Source organism: Opisthocomus hoazin, chromosome 6 (assembly GCF_030867145.1).
Source record: "Opisthocomus hoazin isolate bOpiHoa1 chromosome 6, bOpiHoa1.hap1, whole genome shotgun sequence".
NCBI classification, from domain to species: Eukaryota; Metazoa; Chordata; class Aves; order Opisthocomiformes; family Opisthocomidae; genus Opisthocomus; species Opisthocomus hoazin.
The window spans coordinates 31,750,634-31,768,920 of NC_134419.1; the positions used below are offsets into that span (position 1 = coordinate 31,750,634).

The 18,287-nt window shown below is 60.5% G+C and overlaps 1 protein-coding gene across 1 annotated transcript; it reads right to left on the minus strand.

Annotated features, from left to right (window-relative positions):
* Positions 1 to 2,718: 2,718 nt before the first annotated feature.
* On the minus strand, positions 2,719 to 5,522 carry LOC104334013 (protein FAM163A). The gene is made up of 4 exons (XM_075424168.1): positions 5,433 to 5,522; positions 4,795 to 4,817; positions 3,735 to 3,849; positions 2,719 to 3,117 (listed from the first exon to the last, which is right to left on the minus strand). Exons 3-4 carry the CDS (start codon positions 3,825 to 3,827, stop codon positions 2,719 to 2,721), a joined length of 492 nt encoding a protein of 163 aa, XP_075280283.1. The 5' UTR covers positions 3,828 to 3,849; positions 4,795 to 4,817; positions 5,433 to 5,522.
* Positions 5,523 to 18,287: the final 12,765 nt, after the last annotated feature.

An 18,287-nucleotide genomic window follows, 5' to 3' on the forward strand; every position in this document is an offset into this window, starting at 1 on the left:
CCCAAACCTTCTAACCCACGGCGGCATCTCCCGTGTCTCCAGCCCTTTCGCACTCCCCCGTTTCTCTGCAGCCACGCCAGACGCAGGGTGCTGCGTTAACCGTGAGGCTAACCCTCATCGGGGCTGCTCTGGAACTGCCTGGCCAGCCTTGGCGCCTCGTTAGCAGGTGACGGGTCACGCTTAATTTGCGTGTGACGAAGATGATGGTCGCCTTCCTTCCACCGGAAGGGTGATGCGCAGAAGTGAAAGCTCCCGGTGTTGTTCCCACCCTCCGGAGGTCACGGCCCGGCGGTGGGGAGCCTTGCTGCGTGCCAAGAGGTAGCGCTGGATGCCGGGAGCTGCCGTGCCTGCGAGCTGGCTCCGCGCCCTGCGAGGGGACGGCGTCGCAGGGCCGCTGGGCAGAGTAGCCCGCAGCTCACGCCGGGACACAGCGACTTCCCGGGGCTCCCAGCGGGATGGGACCTAGCTGAGTGGATGCTTTTGTGGGAAAGGGTGGGGTTTACCGAGTTAGACAAGGTTTTTTCTCCCAGTTACAGACTGTATTTTCAGGCTGGATGGGAAGCAGTAGGAGCTACGAACGGGATCCAAAGATCTTGGCCGACGCTAACTTTCATCTTCCCTCCCGCCTGCCCTTCGTGTGAGAGGACATTTAAAGACCTGGTATCGCTACGTGGAAAATGGGAAGGAGACTCTCTAAAAGAGACGCAGCTAGCTGCAGGATAATGGAAATGCGATGCCTTTCTGCGCCAGAGGCGGGGGTGATGGCGCGCGACGCTTGCTCAAAAGGCTGCGTAAAATGCGGGCTGGGGCACGCTGCTTGCTGACGAGGACCGTCACCGCATTTGGCGTTCATCTGGCTCCTTTTCTTTCGGGTAGTTTGAGCAGAGGTGCCAAGGCATGAGCAGCTCCCGAGTGTGAAGCAGCTTTTCGCTTGATAACGTTGACACCCGAGGCTCACGTGCATCTCCGTGCCGAGACCTGCTTTTTCCACGCATGAACAGAGAGGTCAAGTCCAAACCCTGTGAGCAGCAGGACTATTCCTAGATGGCGGCTGTGGGAAAAGAAACCCCAGACCACTCCCATTTCTGAGCAGTTGTATCCTATATTGCAAAGGCGAGCGCTTCCTGCCGTTGCCTCCGACGGCATCCGCACGGCTGCGGGGATTGTGGCTGCCCGGGAAGCGCCCGCGAGTGACGGAGATGTTCTTTTAGTATTTTTTTTCACCTCATTTGATTTATGGAGGGAGAAGGAACTTTCCCACATTCATTTTTTGCGGAAAGGCCGAGTCACCGGCTGTTGTCACCAGCCACAGGGCCGGCGAACCCAGGTTCAGGTCTTGCCCCTTCTTCTTCCCTAAGCAAAAGGGCGAGGACCGCTGCCACCTCCACACCACTCTGCCATGGGAGGCCGCGGTCCCCGCCGAGGAGGAGATGTCACCCGCTGGTCTCTGCTGTTGAGAGCAAAAGCCGTCCTAAAGCCAACCTTCCTCTGGCTGCCAGGGTGGGCTGGGTAAGGCTTTGAAAGCTGAAGGTGACCAAAACTACGGTTATTTAGGGATGCAATTCTACCCGTAAGTAAAATCTTGCCATTTTTATGGGTCCAAGTTAAAATCACTCCTAGGAAAGCTTGTGAAGAGTAGGAGAGGTGGGGGCTTCGGCCGCAGGAGGATCAGCCTGTGCCCGTTTGCGTGGACAAGCAGTTTTGCGAGCAACTTTGCCTCCCCCGGCAGTGATCTGAATTTCACCCAGCACGTGCAAAGACCGAAGCGGGTGGGAGACGGTGTCCCATCTTGCACTCGAACACAAAAGCTATCTGCTAGCAGCAACGAACGCAGTGCGAGGGGAGCAGGACGGTCCAGATCTTCCCTCCTGCCTTTGCTTTCCAGATCTTCCCTTCTTCGCTTTCCCCGTCGCCGAGGAACACTGCCATTCCCAGCTCCACAGAGGGGTTTGCCGAGGCAGCGGCTGGTGGGTGGTCACATGTGGGCATGGCGGCGTGGGGACCCCGGAGACCTCGCTCCAGGCTCGGGGACTCGGGGGAGCCGGGGGTAATTAAATTGGGTTGTACTGTACATAGCCCTCGTTAGACAAGTCCCTTTGGGAGACAGAGCAATAATGACACGATGGGTTCGGAGGTGGCCGGTTTAATGTCGCCCTTCGAGGTGTCTCTCGTCTTCTCGCCCATGAAGCTTAGCTGTGCTGGGCGGTTCAGCAGGAGGACTGTGCTGGTCTCAGGCTGGGCTTACAGGGTCCTCTCCGCATGAAACCCCCTCCCCCAAAGACAAGCAAAAAGCCCCTTCCCCAGTGCTCGTGGCGATGGTGACTACACCTCCATCGTGGTGATGGTGGCTACACCTCCATTACCATCGTGGCAATGGTGACTACACCTCCATTTAGGCGATGGCGACTACACCTCCATCATGGTGATGGTGACTACACCTCCATCGTGGCGATGGCGACTACACCTCTGTCGTGGTGATGGCGGCTACAGCTCCATCATGGCGATGGCGGCTACACCTCCATCATGGCGACGGCGACTACACCTCCGTCGTGGCGATGACGGCTACACCTCCATCATGGCGATGGCGGCTACACCTCCATCGTGGCGATGGCGACTACACCTCCATCGTGGCGATGGCGACTACACCTCCATCGTGGCGATGGTGACTACACCTCCATCATGGTGATGGTGACTACACCTCCATTGTGGCGATGGTGGCTACACCTCCGTGCTGAGGGCCCGTGGGTTGGGGCAGCTCTCGCGGAGGAGGCTGTGCCGGCTCACCGGGTAGCTCTGCAGGGCGGCCATGCCGATGGGCGGCCCCATCTCCTTGCAGCACGTGGGGCCGTAGGCGACCCTCTCGCCCCCATTGCGCACCATCTCGGCAGTCCGGATGTAAAAGGGGGATCCGTACGGGGAGCAGGTTGGGCAGTAGCTGTGAGCCCCGTGGTGGTTGAGCTCGCTGGGGGAGGGAGCGGGGCTGCCCTGGCCGTCCGCCGCACGCGAGTTGTAGGCGTTGCATGCGCTGAGGTGCGAGCACGTGGGAAGGTCGGGCTCTTCCTCTTCCTCCTCCTCCTCCTCTTCCTCATCGGAGTCATCTTTTTTGCAGCAATAGTACTGGGCGAGAAGGGAAGGGGTCACAGCCAGCCCTGCCATGTCCCTCCACCCCAGAAACCCCCCGCTGGCCTCTCGCCGCTTGGCTCCATCAACCCCTGGGTCCAGCAAAGCAGCAGAAGCCGGACAAAGCCTGGCCAGGGCCCGAGCGTGCTGCGGGAGGCAGCTGCTGGGGAGCTTGTCCTCTCCCCTGCCAGCGAGGTTTGCAGCGGGGAGGTGTTCCACCACGCCAGCTGGAAACCCCTCCAAGGAACCGCTGGGCTGTTCGTCACACGGGCACTGCTGTGTGGCGCAGACTTCACGTTAACTTTTAAAGAGCAGGAGGTTGTAGCCAGCCATGGTTGAAAGCCTCCTTGTTTAATTTACAGGGCGGGGAAAAAATAAAATAAAATAATCTCCATTTGGTATTGCAAACCCAGCCAAGCCAACACCTAAACCAGCAAGTGCTGCAGAGCCCCAGAAGCCTTAGGACAATCCTCCTGTGCCGGGAGGAGGAAAGGACTTAACTGCAGCACCTGGGGGAAAGCAGGGTTTCAACTCCCAGCGCTTCACGGGCAAGAAGACCCCCAGTGAGACCCGCTGGGGTTCGTGGCAAGACAGGGGACGGCTGCGGCGCTCACCTGTAGCCTACAGTAGCAGAGGACGGCAATGATGCACAGGAGGATCACCGTCGCTAGGATTCCCCCGGTGATAACAACAGTTCCCGCGGTCATCCGACCGATTCTCCATCAAACTCTGAAAGGCAGGGCCGCGGGGACACGTGTCACCCTGGGACGTGAACCTCGCCCACCACGGCTTCAGCCTCACGTCTCAGGTGGGGTAGCATCCCCGAAATACCGCATCCTGGTTCCTCCCTCCCCAGCCAGGTCCTTGGCAAACACCCTGTGGTCCACCTGAAGAGCCTCCCCCCTCGCTGAACCAGAATCACAGAATCCCAGAATGGCAGGGGTTGGAAGGGACCTCTGTGGGTCACCCAGTCCAACTCCCTGCCGAAGCAGGGTCACCCAGAGCAGGCTGCACAGGACTGTGTCCAGGCGGGTCTTGAAGATCTCCAGAGAAGGAGACTCCACAGCCTCCCTGGGCAGCCTGTGCCAGGGCTCCGTCACCCTCAGAGGGAAGAAGTTCTTCCTCATCTTCAGCTGGAACTTCCTCTGCTTCAGGTTGTGCCCGTTGCCCCTTGTCCTGTCACTGGGCACCACTGGAAAGAGTCTGGCCCCGTGCTCCTGACACCCACCCTGCAGATATTTATAAGCATTTATTAGGTCCCCTCTCAGCCTTCTCTTCTCCAGGCTGAACAAGCCCAGCTCCCTCAGCCTCTCCTCATAGGAGAGCTGTTCCAGTCCCCTCACTATCCTTGTAGCCCTCCACTGGACTCTCTCCAGTAGCTCCTCATCTTTCTTGAACTGGGGAGCCCAGCACTGGACACAGTACTCCAGATGGGACCTCACTAGGGCAGAGAAGGCCTGATCTCCACCTTCCCAGCAGAAAATACAGCTTCTGCCTCAAAACGCAGAAGCAAACCTGGGTTTCCACCAGGAAATGCCAAAGGGGAGCCTTTGAATTCTGAAACGCTGGCAGTCTGAGCCCCAGAAACGCACCCCGGCTGCTTGCCGGGTACCAACTAGTCTAACGTGGGCTTGGCATCCCCACCGCTGTCCCCGTGCCATGGGGGTTACTTACGTTCCGTGACGGAGGCGTTGGACCTGGAAGAAGCAGAGGGAGAGGTTAGCCGTGACCCACCAGCACCCCTCCTGCGCGTTGCTCCGCTTCCCCAAAATTTGCCTGGATTTGGGACCTACGGGAAGCCCTGCTTTGCCCCGTGTCCCATAGGGCCGGGGCTCAGCATATGCCTGTGCCCTGGGAGCCTCTGTGGTGCAAAAGGTGTTTTGGGTCCTGCAGATGATGATGATGATGACGGTGATGATAATTATTATAATAGAACAAATCATAGAATGGTTTGGGTTGGAAGGGACCTTATAGATCATCTAGTTCCAAGCCCCCTGCCATGGGCAGGGACACTGATTATAATTGTGATGATTTTAGTTGATTTGGAGCAGGTGAAGGAGGCATTTCCCGAGCTCAGAGAAATACTCCGCAGGACAAGGCTATGCTGTCAGTGACTTGTGAATCACACAGCTTCGCAGGGCGAGGGCCTGGCTTTGTCAGCACTCAGCCTTTTCCTCTTTAAAATCAATTATGGAGGAGGTGGATGCGTCACCGCGCAAGCGGCCAATGTTTTGGGTGCTGCTGGGAAGGGGGCTCTCCCCTCCATCCCCTCCGGAGCCCCAGAGTCCCCTCACCACCCTGCGGGCACCTACCTGGAAACGGACAGGCAGGGCGTCACGGTCACGCTGGCCCCGGGGCGACCGGCCGGGACAGGCAGCGCTGCATGGCCACGGAGAGATGCCGGCGGCCCTGGGAGGGACGACAAGGAGAAAAACCCACCGCCGTCAGCTCGTCCCCCCTGCCCGGGGGGCTGCCCGCTGTCCCCGTCCCCGCTGATGCCACCTCTGTCCCCACGGCGGGGCTGAATAAATTGCTTTTTTAAGGAAAACCGGCAGGAAAGGCGGGTGCTGCAAAGCTGGGTAAACCCAAACTGCCAGGATCCCGCGCCCGAAACCCGCGATTTCAGCCCGAGCGAGAGACTCGCACCCAAGCAGCGGGTGCACCCATCGCCCCCACCCTCCGGCGACGCCTGGCACGACCGCATTTCATTATCAGCCCCCTCGTCCCTCTGTGCCTCACCCAGAGCAAGGCTAATTGATAGGGCCCAAGTGCCAGCCGGTTGCAGCCGAGCAGATCTAATTACCTGCTCGCCACGCGGCCCTAATTGACGGAGGGAGGTGGCAGCTTCCAGACGAGACCTGCCCAACCCTGTCCCCGGCACTGCGGGGATCCCCCCCCGGCCCCTCTAAAATCACCCACCCTCCTCATTCTGCCGCGGTGACTTGCAGCATCTGACCCGCCGTGAATTGATGCGCAGCCCTTGGGAAGTTCCCGTGGGGAGCCAAAGAGTGGGCGCGCATTGGATTTCCTCCTCCAGCCTCTCTTGCGCATGGAACAAAGGAAAAATAAAGCCCAAACCTTGAGAAATCAATAGGTCTGTAACCCAGCAAACATCTCCATCCATCAGGGGACCCGAGGCAGAGCTAATAACAGACCTCGACGTGCTCGGCTCCTGCGCCCTGTTACCAAGCTGCACCTCGAAACGCAACCGGGGGACGGCGGCGGGGGACACGGGGTGGGGGGGGTCTTCGACGGAGTTCTCGCCTCCCCCGGTGGCATCCTTAATGGGGAAAAGCTGATGGTGGCGGCTGGAAAAAGGCAAATGTTGAGCATGATGACCCCCTAGAGGGACGTGCCACGAGCCGTGCGGTGATGGATGATGCAGGCGGCCGTCCGCATCCAGAAAACTTCATTTCGTGGGAGTTGTGATTTGATCTAGAGCTCGGAGAGCGGCATCCGATTAGCCCAAGGTTCGGAGCGAGCCAGCGGCCTCGGAGAACGACCCCGGACGGGGAGGGACTGGCCCTGGGGACCCTTTGGTCACTTCCAAGCCTGACTGGTGCTGCCACAAAGACGGTTGGGCTCCCACGTGCCCCATCTCCGGCATCCCGGCTCCTGGGGCTGCCGGGATCAGCGTTTCGCCAGACCCGCTCCTGACCCAGGCTCTTCCTTATTAAAACAGAGAGTGTTAAAAAGAAAAAAAGGTAAGAATTCAAACGAAGCAGAAGAGAAGCGCTCGTTGCCTTTCCTCACCTCTTTGGAGGCGATGCTCGCAGAGAGGAGGAAGTTTCCTGCCCTCCTCCCCCCAAAATCCGGCTCACCAGCAGCCCAGCGCTTCATTTTCGACTCAGATTTTGCCTACAAAATAGTTTGCACCTATCAACCAGCCTTCCCTCGCCCACAGCTCGCTTCTGCAAGGATGCAGCAGGGAATGAAACGCCTCCCCCGGGAAGGAGCAAGAGCCCCAACCTCCGGAGTAATTGGGATCTTGGGAATTACAAGGTAAATCTGCCTGGAAAGGGGCAGGACATCTACAGCAGCCTTTTCGAGCCTGTGCACGGGCCACACAGCGGCCCCAGCACCCGCATCCCTGCCACCGGGGATCAGCCCACGTCCGTCTTCCATCCGCCCTCCCCAAGCACATCCCAACCTGCCAGGAAAGCGGCATTTTGGGCTCCACTGGCTTAGCTTTTCCCTGGCTCAGGCATCACACGGCCCCACCACCCCGTCCCGACAAAAAGCCGTCCGTTTTTAGGGGTCCCCTGAAATCCTCGGGCTGCCCTGCGAGCTGAGCCGCACGACGGGATGCGGAGGCTTCGGAGGGGGGATGCGCGTCGTGCGGAGCCAAACTCCCATTTCTCCTTCTGGCTCACCAAGGGAGTTGGGAGCTGTTTAAAAGTTTGAATATCCCCCGCTGAGCAGATGCGTCGGCGCCCGCCGCTCACCCACTCCCGGAGAAGGGGCTGCACCCCAAGGGCGGGCGCGGGGACCCTCTGGTGCACAAAGCACTGCCGGATAAAGTCAGGATTGATACGAGCGGGGATGCGTTACCCTCCCTGCCCCTCGCTGGCTTTCAGGACGCGATTCGAGACGACGCTGGGCTCTGGTGTCACGGGGACGGGAGCGGGTGGAGGGAGGGTCCCCAGTATCGAACTCCTCCGGGCAGGAATGCGAAACCGCTCGCTGCAGAGATACATTTTCTTTAATTGATGTCACCTCGCAGCGCAAAGTTACGGCCTGGAAAGTGACTATGGGAACGAGCGGTGTCGCAGGTTTCTATATTTATTCCCCTTCAGTGACGTCCATCGCGGATTTGCACGGCTGGCAGGTCGGTGGTGAGGCTTCTGCCAGCCGCCAGCGCTCTCAGCCCAGCCGAGAAACTCCCATCTGCCTTCGCCCAGCGCGTCCCACCGGCCCCGAGCTCACCCCTCCACCCAACAAGGGCTGAACGCCAACACGGGTCACCGGGAGCAGGTTTTAGGCTGTCGGCCATGAGCGCCGTGCCGAGCGAGTCCTGCCCCAGCCCGGGCTCTGCTCTCCCCGTTTCGCTCTGCAGCTCCCGGGCTAATTCAATGAAATGTCTGCCTGGTAAATTAGCCCGGCCGCTGCCTTACCAGAATCATCTCCCAGGGCCTAATTGGAAAAAAACAGCATCAGGGGCTGCCTCTTCAAAACAGAACATGGCAGCAAACAACAGGGCAGCTCCCGGGCGGCTGCAGCCTGCCCCGCACGGGCTCAGCTCGGTGGGATTCAGGTGGATTAACCCGCAGCTGCAAACCTCGGCGAGGGGTGAGGACACCAGCAGCGCGTCCCCATCCGTGTCCACCCCCGCCTCCATGGTGCACAAGGAGGGCTGAGACCCTGCAAACTCACTGCACGTCGGATGCTCAGCGCTGCAAGGCAGAAGGGGACGAGCCGAGTCATGGGGAGCAGAAACAAGGAGACCTTCCCCCCCGAAACGAGCCGAGTCCAGACATAATTTCACCCTGCGAGCGACGGCAGCGCAGGATGCGAGAGGACGCAGGGGCTGCACCCAGCCAACAGCCCCCCTCCCACCCCCAACACTCACCCTCCGGCTCCTGGCCCGGGTCCCAAACCACTGGGTCAGCTTGAAGCCTTTAAACTGTTCATTAATGAAGCCGGAGGGGTCACTGGGGAGCTGAAGCTGCTGCCCGCCCTGGGCCCTGTGAACACTGATTTTTGGAGGATTTAGTTACAAATTGCTGCTGTGATTTACCCTTGCACATAACTTGCCTCAGCCCCATCATTTCTAGGGGGGGGAGGGCAGGATGGGGCCAGCCCCTTCTGACTCTTGATATGCTGTTAGCAAATATATCGAGGAAAAAGCATCCTTAAGGCATACGAATCTCCCGTGGCGCTGGGCGACCGGAGGAACCCTGCTCCCTCCTGCAGCAGCAGCGGCCCCGGGACGGGCGCTGGGCTCCATGGCTGGCGCTGCCCCGGTTACATCCGAGCTGGGACCAGCCTGCGGGCAGAAATCACGGCGGCAGGTGGGAATACTTGGATTTCAGCCTGCCGCAGAGAACGCCAAGCAAGGATTTTCCCCGCAGGAAGGGGGTTTTGCACAACCCGTTTCCTACCAGAGGCTTCTCCATGCCCCGAGCAGCAGCTTCGCAAGGGAAACCTCAGCCAAACCCCCCCAGCTCCCGGCCACCACACGGACAGCCCGGTCGCAGAGGTGACACCGTCCCCCCGCTGAGGCTCCGGCAATTTCCAGTCCGTCATCAAAACCGAAAATCCCATGCCCTGCCGCAAGCCTACCCTTGCTTTCTCTCCACCACCCGCACCGGCTCCGTGGGGCTGCCGAGGGACAGGGAAGAAGAAATACCAACAAGGTTTTGAAGCCAGCTCTTTTCTTGCAAAAAGCTTCTTGGAAAAGGCAAGGTATTAATTGCAATTAGCAAAAATCAAGGGTGGAAGCTGCTGGCCAGACCCTGGCTCCTGGGTGGGCGTGAAGGGCTGCGCTCCTGCTGCTAACACCATGCTCCGGACCCACCAAGCCCAGGAGATCCCCTCTCCAGGCCATCAAACCCTACCAAAAACCCATGTTTTTGCCAACCTCATCCTGTCCTGCGGGAGCCCTGGAGATCTCCCCCGCCGGCAGCAGTTGCCTTTATGGCCACGTAGGACCGAGCATCCGTCTCCGTGGCAGCGTCGGGTGTGTGAAGCCCTGGCACGTCCTGGGACTGGCCGGCACGTCCGCATCCCTGTCCCACAGAGACCTCCCAGGGCTTCCCGGGCTTCTGGAGGAAGGGTGGCTTTGCAGCCTCGGATGTCCCAGGCACGGATTGTACCAGTACCTTGTTACTTGGGCATCTCGTCTGCCCTTTATCTCCTGAAGCAACTATTGGGATCCTGTCTCACCCGCCTGCGTGGATTAACGGACCGAGAGACACAGAAGGGACCGTCACCCCACCTTGTCCCCCCTGAGCACACACATCAACGCGCTGCTGCAAAGCCTGTGGCGTGGCCAGGGCTAGGCGAGTCCCTATATCATTACACACCCTTCGCAGCCCCTCCTCGTCGCAGGATGGCTTAAAACCCAGGGCAGGAAGATGTCACCTCCCTTCTCGTCCCCTCATGAGTCTCCTGCCCGCTGCGTTCGCTTGGCTCGGGAGCCACGGTAGGCGGGTGCAGCCCCGGGAAGGGGTGATGGGCAGCCTCGGACACAGGGAAGGCATCAGAGGTGGGCAGCCTGCGGTGGGACATGGGATGGGGACGCACGTGGCTCACCGCCTGCCACTGTGGTCCCTCCTGGGGCTTCTCCTGACCAAAGCCGTGGCTGAGCCACCACTCCGCCACGGCCCCAAAATAACCAGGGGATAAAAACTGGCGGCATCAAGCCAAGTCGCACAGAGAAGGGCTTTTGAGATTATCCCCCACGGGCTCTCTGGAGCCAGCCAGGACCCAGCCAGCATCCCCACCAGTGCCCAAATACCTCCTCGCGCTGGGCAGCTGCGGCAGCAGCATCTGCCCCAGGAGCAGAGCGAAGCCACCGGGAGCCAGGACGCTGCACACGGCCCGGGTGAGACCGACCCTTGCCAAAGAGCCGGAGCGTTTCGCTGAGGAGAGCTAAAGGCTCGGGACGATGCCCATGGACGGTGGAGAGATGGAGCCCAGGATGGATCCGGCCGTACTGCGGAGCCTAAGTGAGCGTTGGCCCTGGAGAGCGAGGACTGGGCTCGTCCCCTCCGAAGATGGGATCTCGGCACGGACTTTGCAGCTGCTGATGCAGCAGGGTCTGAGCTGGGTGTAACTGGGAGCCAGGGTGGGAAACTGCGGGGAAACCGGGCGGCCACGTCTCGGGACGGAGGAGCGGGCAATGTGTTATCCCGCTGGCTCTGCCTCCCGGAGGTCACGTCCCAGGGTGCAGGAGGCCGGGGCTCCAACACCGGCACCACACTGGGCTCCGGGCTCCCGAAATAACTGCGATTTCTGCGTCCAGCCCAGAAAGCAGCGAGCGAGCAAGGGCAAAAACTCAGGCGAGACAGCGCAGACACCAGACCTCGGTTACTCTTTCCTTCCCCAATGCAAAAACCACGATTATGAGTTTTAAAAAAAGCAATTCCTAGTCTTAACAAAAGGCACCTGTTGTGGTTCTGGTGAATCTGTCAGGGAGGCGGCGGGAGAGGAACAGTTTGGGAGGTCTCCCACTGAGACCTTGTCAATCAAACTGGGAACTGGTGCCCACTGGTGTGAGCTGGTGCCACCCCGCTGGTCCCGCTGGGTTGGACGGATTTGCACCCCGTGCAGATCCTGATTTGCACCCATCAGGGCAAGGGCACGGAGACCTTGGCTGGATCCCTCCATTCCCCCGGGGGCTGCCAACCCGCTCTGTGGAGATAGCATCTTCTCCCTGATTCAGTTTTCTCGCTGCTCGACCACAGGAAGGTGCATGCTCTGCTCTCCAGCGGGGCTAATGCCACCGGGGAAGGCAGGGACACCAACCGCATCTCCACCCTGGCACGAACTGGAAGAGGAGGATCCGTCCCAGCAGTGGCATCCTGCACCACAGCGTGGAGCATCCCCCACAAGATCCAACTGAGCACAGCAGCGAGTTTCCCACCAAAGGTTTTTCTTCATTAAGCCGGTTTCTCACCAGCTTTCTTTGAAACAACCCCCAGGACAGCTTCTCCTCCCAGCACCACCTTGTTATCTCCCTCCGTGCCCTGGACGTCGGTGCCATCTCGCCCTTTCTACCTCATTTCCATCATTCCCATGAAAACCCTCTGCCCAGTTTCCCAATTCCCGCCGGGATCTGCCCTCGCCGCCGCATCCCCATTCCTCCCAGCCTGATGTACGAAACACGACTCGTGTAAAACCTCTCCGTGTTGCAGCAGGCTCCACTCCCAGGAGCAAAGCCCGGGGGAAAAGCTCTGGCCGAGGCTGGCGCCTTTGTCACCCTGCCAGCTCCAGCCCTCCTGGCACGGCACGCTCGGGCAACGCCGCCTGAGTCGCGCCGGGGCAGATCTGTCGTGCCTCGACGTCACCCAATTTCTTTCTTTCGCTAAAATGAAATAGAAAATCATTTCTCCTGCTCAGCTCCTGGTTTTAAGTCGTGCCCTCCTGCAGCCCAGATAACGCTGTAGGGCCGGTGGCTGAAACAGCGACCACGTGCTGGAGGGATGCTGCTCCCCGGGGATGCGCAGGGGACGTCCCCCCGTGTCCTGCCAGCATCTGCCCTCCCGCCTGCCTGCAAGCGTGCCAGCGAGACGACCACCGCGCGGGGATTCAATTAGCAAAGACATGATCAGGGGTAATGGGACCGCTTACCAGCTGGGTGGCGTGAAGGAAGATGAGCTCTGTGCCTGACCAGGAGGAGAGGGGCCACCAGCAGCCCCCCAGCTTGCGAGCACTCTTTAAATCTCATTTACAGCGAGGAAAACCATATGGGTGTCTGTCAGCGATGCTCCACAATTTCCCTTTTGTATTTCAGTGCCTGCCTGGTGTTCATCTCCCTGCAGCCACGGGGCCGGCTGAGACCTCCCCCAGCTGCCCACCAGGAATGGGTTAAAAAGGACATGGCCATCAGCCGCCAGCATCTTTAACAAACCGGGAGCCGAAAACCGGGGCCGGTTACACCTCTGCCCACTTCTAGCTGGGCAGGTGCCCTTCGCCACCAGAGAGCAGACAACCCTCCGACCACCGCTCCTCCAAAAAAACCCCAGCCCTAGGACAGGTTACGATTTAACCTCGCGCCCGCAGCACCTGCAAACCTGAACAGATCTTGGGAAAAGTCCTTTTTTTTCATGGAAAAGGGAGACGGAGGGGGCCGTGGCCCAGCCCCGGGGAGGGGGGCAATGGGGAAGCGCAGCCCCTTCCTCCGCATGATGCAAGACCTGCTGCTCCGACTGTCAGCATCCCCCCGGCATGTTCGCTTGGAGTAGAAACAGAGATTTATTTTAATGACTCATTAAAGCCTAATTGCATTCAGGCAGCAATACAGAGCGAGGAGCCTCCCACGTGCGGCAGTACTACAGTCCGGCGGGCTCTGACAGCCTCCCCGAAAGCGCCAGGCAGACAGACTGTCTCTTTTCGGCGGGGCCACACAGCAGGGCCAGGTGCCGGCTCTGGAGCAGCGTAGCTTCGCGGTCGGGATCCCAAAAAAGCAACCCGGAAAAGTTTCTTTTCTTTCCTTCATTTGCCTCCCGTCTGCCCTTTGCCAACGGCTGCCACCAGCCGCTCATCCCTGAGCTCCAGGAAGGAGACACGACCTGCCCCGGAGCTGGGATGCCCATCTCCAGAGCCTCAGGCCTGCAGCTGTCTCAGGGGATGGGCATCTCCCAGCCTTAAGGACATGTGTTTTTAACGCCCCTGTGCTTTTACAAACGCCATGGCGGGAGAGGGGAGCTTAGCGGGGTGGGCTTTGTGCTGGGTTTCGCTGGCAGGGAGCTGGACACGGCACCGGGCAGGGATGAACTGCTCCTCCCATCTCAGGAGCACGCTAAAAACCAGCCAGCTTGGAGGGAACCAGCCAAAACCCAGTACCCCCCTTGCCACTGACAACCCCCACGAGGAGCTCCGGGGTCTGCCTCCTCTGCTTTTTCGGGTGCCCCAGCCGGCTCTGCCCACCTATCTCATCCTTCCTGGTGGGCTGCAGACCCAGCGACAGCCGCGTCACCCGTGGGGATGGCAGCTTACAGACACCCTGACCCCAGGGATCCCGGGGAAAGCCACGGACCCCCTTCCTGCTCCGCAAATTGGATGCCCGCGGTACCTGCAACGATCCCGACCCGGTGCCGTGGAAGGACAGCCCGCGTGGGGACATCCACCCCACGGGACGGGCATGGGTCCCCAGCCACAGCTCTGCTTTCCCAGCCAACGGGAAAAAATTCATCCCCCCGGCACGGCCCGTCTGGCGGGATCCTGGACCGCAGCCCACCGGTTGTGCAGACCCAGAAAGCCGGAGCCGTGCATTGCTCTGGGCTGACGCAGGGCCTGACCCCAAACCTGCTTTTTGGGGTAAATCCAAGCAGAGTCACTCCCGGGTCAGGTCCAGGAGTGACTTTTCCATAAAACCATGGGAAAACATCACCCACGGTTGCTTTATGGGACCACTCACACTTCTTTCACCTGCTGCACCCCAGCTGGGGAGAGGAGGTGCAACGCAACCAGGCACAGGTCAGCTCTGCAGAGCTAAACTCTTTGCTGGATTTCAGACCAGCTGGTTTTTTTTGTTTCTAGCCGATTTATCACGCGGCGGGGGATACAGACTCATCCATCGCTCGAGATGCTCCACCTCGCCCAGTCCGACCAGGCAGCAGCGGGGCCGGCCGGGATGCTCTCGCACGCACCATCACACACGCCCAGCAAGAAGGAAAACCCGTCGCAAAGTCTCTTAGTGTCCCCCGCAAATGAAGTGTGAAACGCGCTTTCAAGAAAACATGGGTAACGGAGCCTCCATAAATATTTCACCCTGGTGGGAAAGCGGCGACGGGGAAGGTCAGGCGGGCAGAGAAGCCGGGAGGGATGGAGGGCGGTGGGGATAGAGGCTGGAGGGGGAGAAGGGGGAGGCAGGGAACAACAGGAACACCACGGCCTGACCTTATTTCTGTTTGCTGCTCGCCCTGGAGCCTATGGGGCTTGAGGCATTGCCACGAAGCAGACCCCAGAAAGGGGAGCAGCTCTTGTGCTCTTGTTCGTGCCCGGTGGCTAAGGCAGGGCTCCGGAGCCGGCTGTCCTCAGGCCTGCGGTCGGGGGATCCGTGCTTGGAGAGGACCTCGCATCCCAGCGGATGGAATGGGATCGGACTCACTGGTCCGGTGCTTATCACGATACGGAGAACAGCAGCCTACTGCCGCTCTCCCCTCCGTGCTTTTCAACAGCTGAAAAAGCCCTTCCTAGGAAAAGCCTTTTCTCCTCTCGCCCTGGCAAAGCCCGGCTTTGAGCCCATCGGATCCCGCGGGGACGACACCGAATGCCAACCAGCATCCCCAGTGCACCCAGTACCCCACAAACAGCATCACGGGGAAACTCTGCGGCTCAGGCAGGCGAGGGGCAAGGCTGGGAGGGGGATGGGGGGAAAAAAGCCCTGGTAGTAGAAGCCTCCATCGGGGTGGAATATTCCACCGCACCTTAGAAAATCTCTCTGCTGGGAAGACAATCAATAGCACGCAAACGAAATCCAGCTGAAAACACAAAATCTTTCCACACGCCCTTTTGGAGGGAGTAAAATCCTCCAGGATAACCTTCGGAGAAAACAAAAGCCGGGCGAGTAACTCGAGCGCAGGTCTCCTTTAATTACCGCAGCACGGTGAAGAGATAAAACAGAGATCATTCGGAATAAACGGAGGGATGCGATTCCCTTCGCTCCGCCAAGGGCAGCCACCATTTCTGCGGCCAGGTTCAGCAGCGAGCTCCGGCGTTTGCCAGGCTGCCGTGCCCTCACCGCGTGGCGAGGCTTCGGGCGCCCACCCAGGCAGCGAGAGGCTGAAACCCCAGGTTTGGGACTTTATAAACTTTGCCGGGTCGCGAAGAAGTCGGGTTTGGAGCCAGGCAGCCCCAGTCGTGCCCACCCCAGCAGCCGGAGGAGTTAACGGCGGCTCGACAAACCCCAGCTCGATGCCAAGCTGGACCGCGCGACCCCAAAATATCAACCAGGACTTGGCAGGGAACCACAACCTCGCAGCGGACGAGGCCGCGGCGCAGAGGTTCGGCGCAGCCACGGTGTGCTGGGTGCTGGGAGTGGGGTACTGGGTGCTGGGAGCATCCCATCCCGTCCTGCCCGCAGCCCACCGCCCCCCGCCCGGGCTCCCCTTCCCACTGCAGCCCCGAACTCAACCGAGAGCTTCCCCCCCCAACCCCGACCCCCTGCCCAGCTGGGGGAGTCCCGGGGGCAGCGGGGTGCCCGAGCCGTACCTGGGCGCCGGGGCCGGGCGGGAGCGGGCAGCGGTGGAGCCGAGTAACGGTAAAAGCGACAGTAACAACAATAATAATAATAATAGGAAGACTAGTCACCGGAGCGGAGGAGCGGGAGAGCCGAGGCGGGTCCGGCCGGGGGGGGGGGGGAGGGGTGGGAGCAGCGGGGGAGGAGTTTGCCCGGGAGCTGCTGCCCCCGCCCCCGTCCCTGCCCCGGCCCCGGGATGGGCTGCAGGGGTCCGCAGGAACGGGCTTGTGGGGACAAGCCCCCCTCCCCGCCCCCCGAAACTCCTCGGCCCCCCAAGCCCCCGGGGAGAAAGGCGGGGTGCACCCACTCAGCATCCCCCCCACCCCCCCGTGCACCCACAAACTCCCGGGTACCCCCAGGGCACCCCCAAAGCCAAGCGCTGCAGCACCCTCAAACCTGCAGCAACCCCGAGGCCAGGTCCTGCAGCACCCCAAACCCACCCTGGCAGCCCCCCGAGCACCCCCGGGGGCTGCCTCGGCCCCCCCATGCCAGGGGTCTGGAGGGTCCGGCCCCTGCTTGCTCCATCCCACCATGTCCCAGTTGACAACATCCTCCTGGCCACCAGCACAGGTGGGGAGCCGGGGCTGCAGACACCCAGGAGAAAAACCCATCGCAGGGCTGCGAGACGGTTGAGCCGGGGCCTGGGGGGAGGACGCCAAGCTCACTCCCTATTTTTCGTACCAGGGTACCCCCCAGAGCCGACCTCCAGCGTCCATCGGCTGCCCAGGCCACGGCCGGCCACGCTACGGCCCTGCCGGCTCCGCCAGAAGCTCAGCTCATCGCCGCGTGGACCCAAGCGCCGCAAACACGCGTGCGCGCAGAAAGGTGTTGCCCCCAAGAAGTATCTCCAGCTGCTGGGAAGCCTTGATGCTCCGAAGCCAGAGGTTCAGCCGGGGAAAGTACAGATTGCGGCTGGCATCGCTTTTGGAAGCGGAGAGCCGCTCGCCCCTGTGAGCTATGACAAAGAGAATCGAATCTCACGCCTTGCACCGCGAGCTGACGGCTGCGAGCGTGAGGATTGCTGGGCGAGGGGAACACGTGTTCGCCCGTTCCTCTCCGATTTTGGTCTCTACGGGGCACAAGAGCTACTGCAAGGCAGTGCAGCTTGGTGGGATTAATGGAAGACCTCCGCTACAGCGAGTCACTTGAACCCTCCTGTGCCTCAGTTTGTCCATTTTGAAGTAAGGGACACCACCAATACTTTTTCTCCCCATAGAGCAAGCTCTGAAGCTGGGGAGCAAACACCACTCACCTCCTCCTCCGTCACCCTCGCCGTCAGTCAGGGCATCCCGCCGGCCACGGATCGCTCTCCCCGTTAGCCCAGCCCAGCCCTCACTGCCGCTGCCAGGAGCCCGACCCGCTGGTTTCTCCCCAGGATCCAGCAGCCGGGAGGAAATCAGCCCTCGTTCGGATGCAAACACGGCTTTGCGCCTTTAGGATGAATTATGAAATGCAAAGGCGAGAGAAGCGGATCCTGTCACAGCGCTCACCCTCCGTGCCGCAGGATCCAAGCGCCTGCCGGCTGCGGGCCAAGGGCTGTACGGCACGCACGGACACCCGCGCGCAGCCCGGCCAGGAGCGAAGCCTCCCGATCCCCCTGCCGAGAAAGAAATCCGTGGTACCGACCCCGGCACTCCGGAGGGCTGGTAAACAGGGAGAAGCGCTGAGCGAGAAAACCAAGCACGCGGAGTATTTCTGCGCAGGGTTGTAGAGATGCTTTTTTCCCTTAGCTGGGCTTGGGAGCTGCCAGAGGGATGTGAATTAGAGACAACCAGGCGAGCGCGGAGGAGGAGGAGGAGGAGGAGGAGGAGGCCGGGAGAAGTGAGAAAGTCATTTCCTGGGCTGCTCTGGGCAGGATGGGAGGAGGCGATGACAGCCCAGAAGGCAGGGAGAGCCGCTTCTGCCCTCGGAAAGCGCTGCCAGGGCCCAGCAGGCATTACTGCGGCTTACTCGGGAACTGACAAGTCACTATTTCCATGGATGGAGGCGGAAAAGGGTTTCTTTGGGATTAAGGAGTCACTTGGCTGATGCCGGGCTGAGATTCACCCCCACGGCTCCAGCCCAAAGCAGGCGGGCGCTGCAGAAGATCACGACAAAGCGAAGGCGAAACGGCATCGCTCCGGCGAGCAGGGCTATCGGCTCGCGGGACTCTGCTACTGGTCTCATTTTTTTTCCCCACAAGCCACGTTTCCTATCATCGTTTCGTTATTTTTCAAAAGCAGCCCAGAGGCGACCAAACAGAACACGCAAGGTGGGATTC

Excerpts from the sequence above, each read along its gene's own strand:
- LOC104334013 (XM_075424168.1), bottom strand. The coding sequence starts at position 3,827 with ATGACCGCGGGAACTGTTGTTATCACCGGGGGAATCCTAGCGACGGTG. Across the intron at positions 3,118-3,734 it reads TCTGCTACTGTAGGCTACAG|TACTATTGCTGCAAAAAAGA; the intron begins GTGAGCGCCGCA and ends CTTCTCGCCCAG.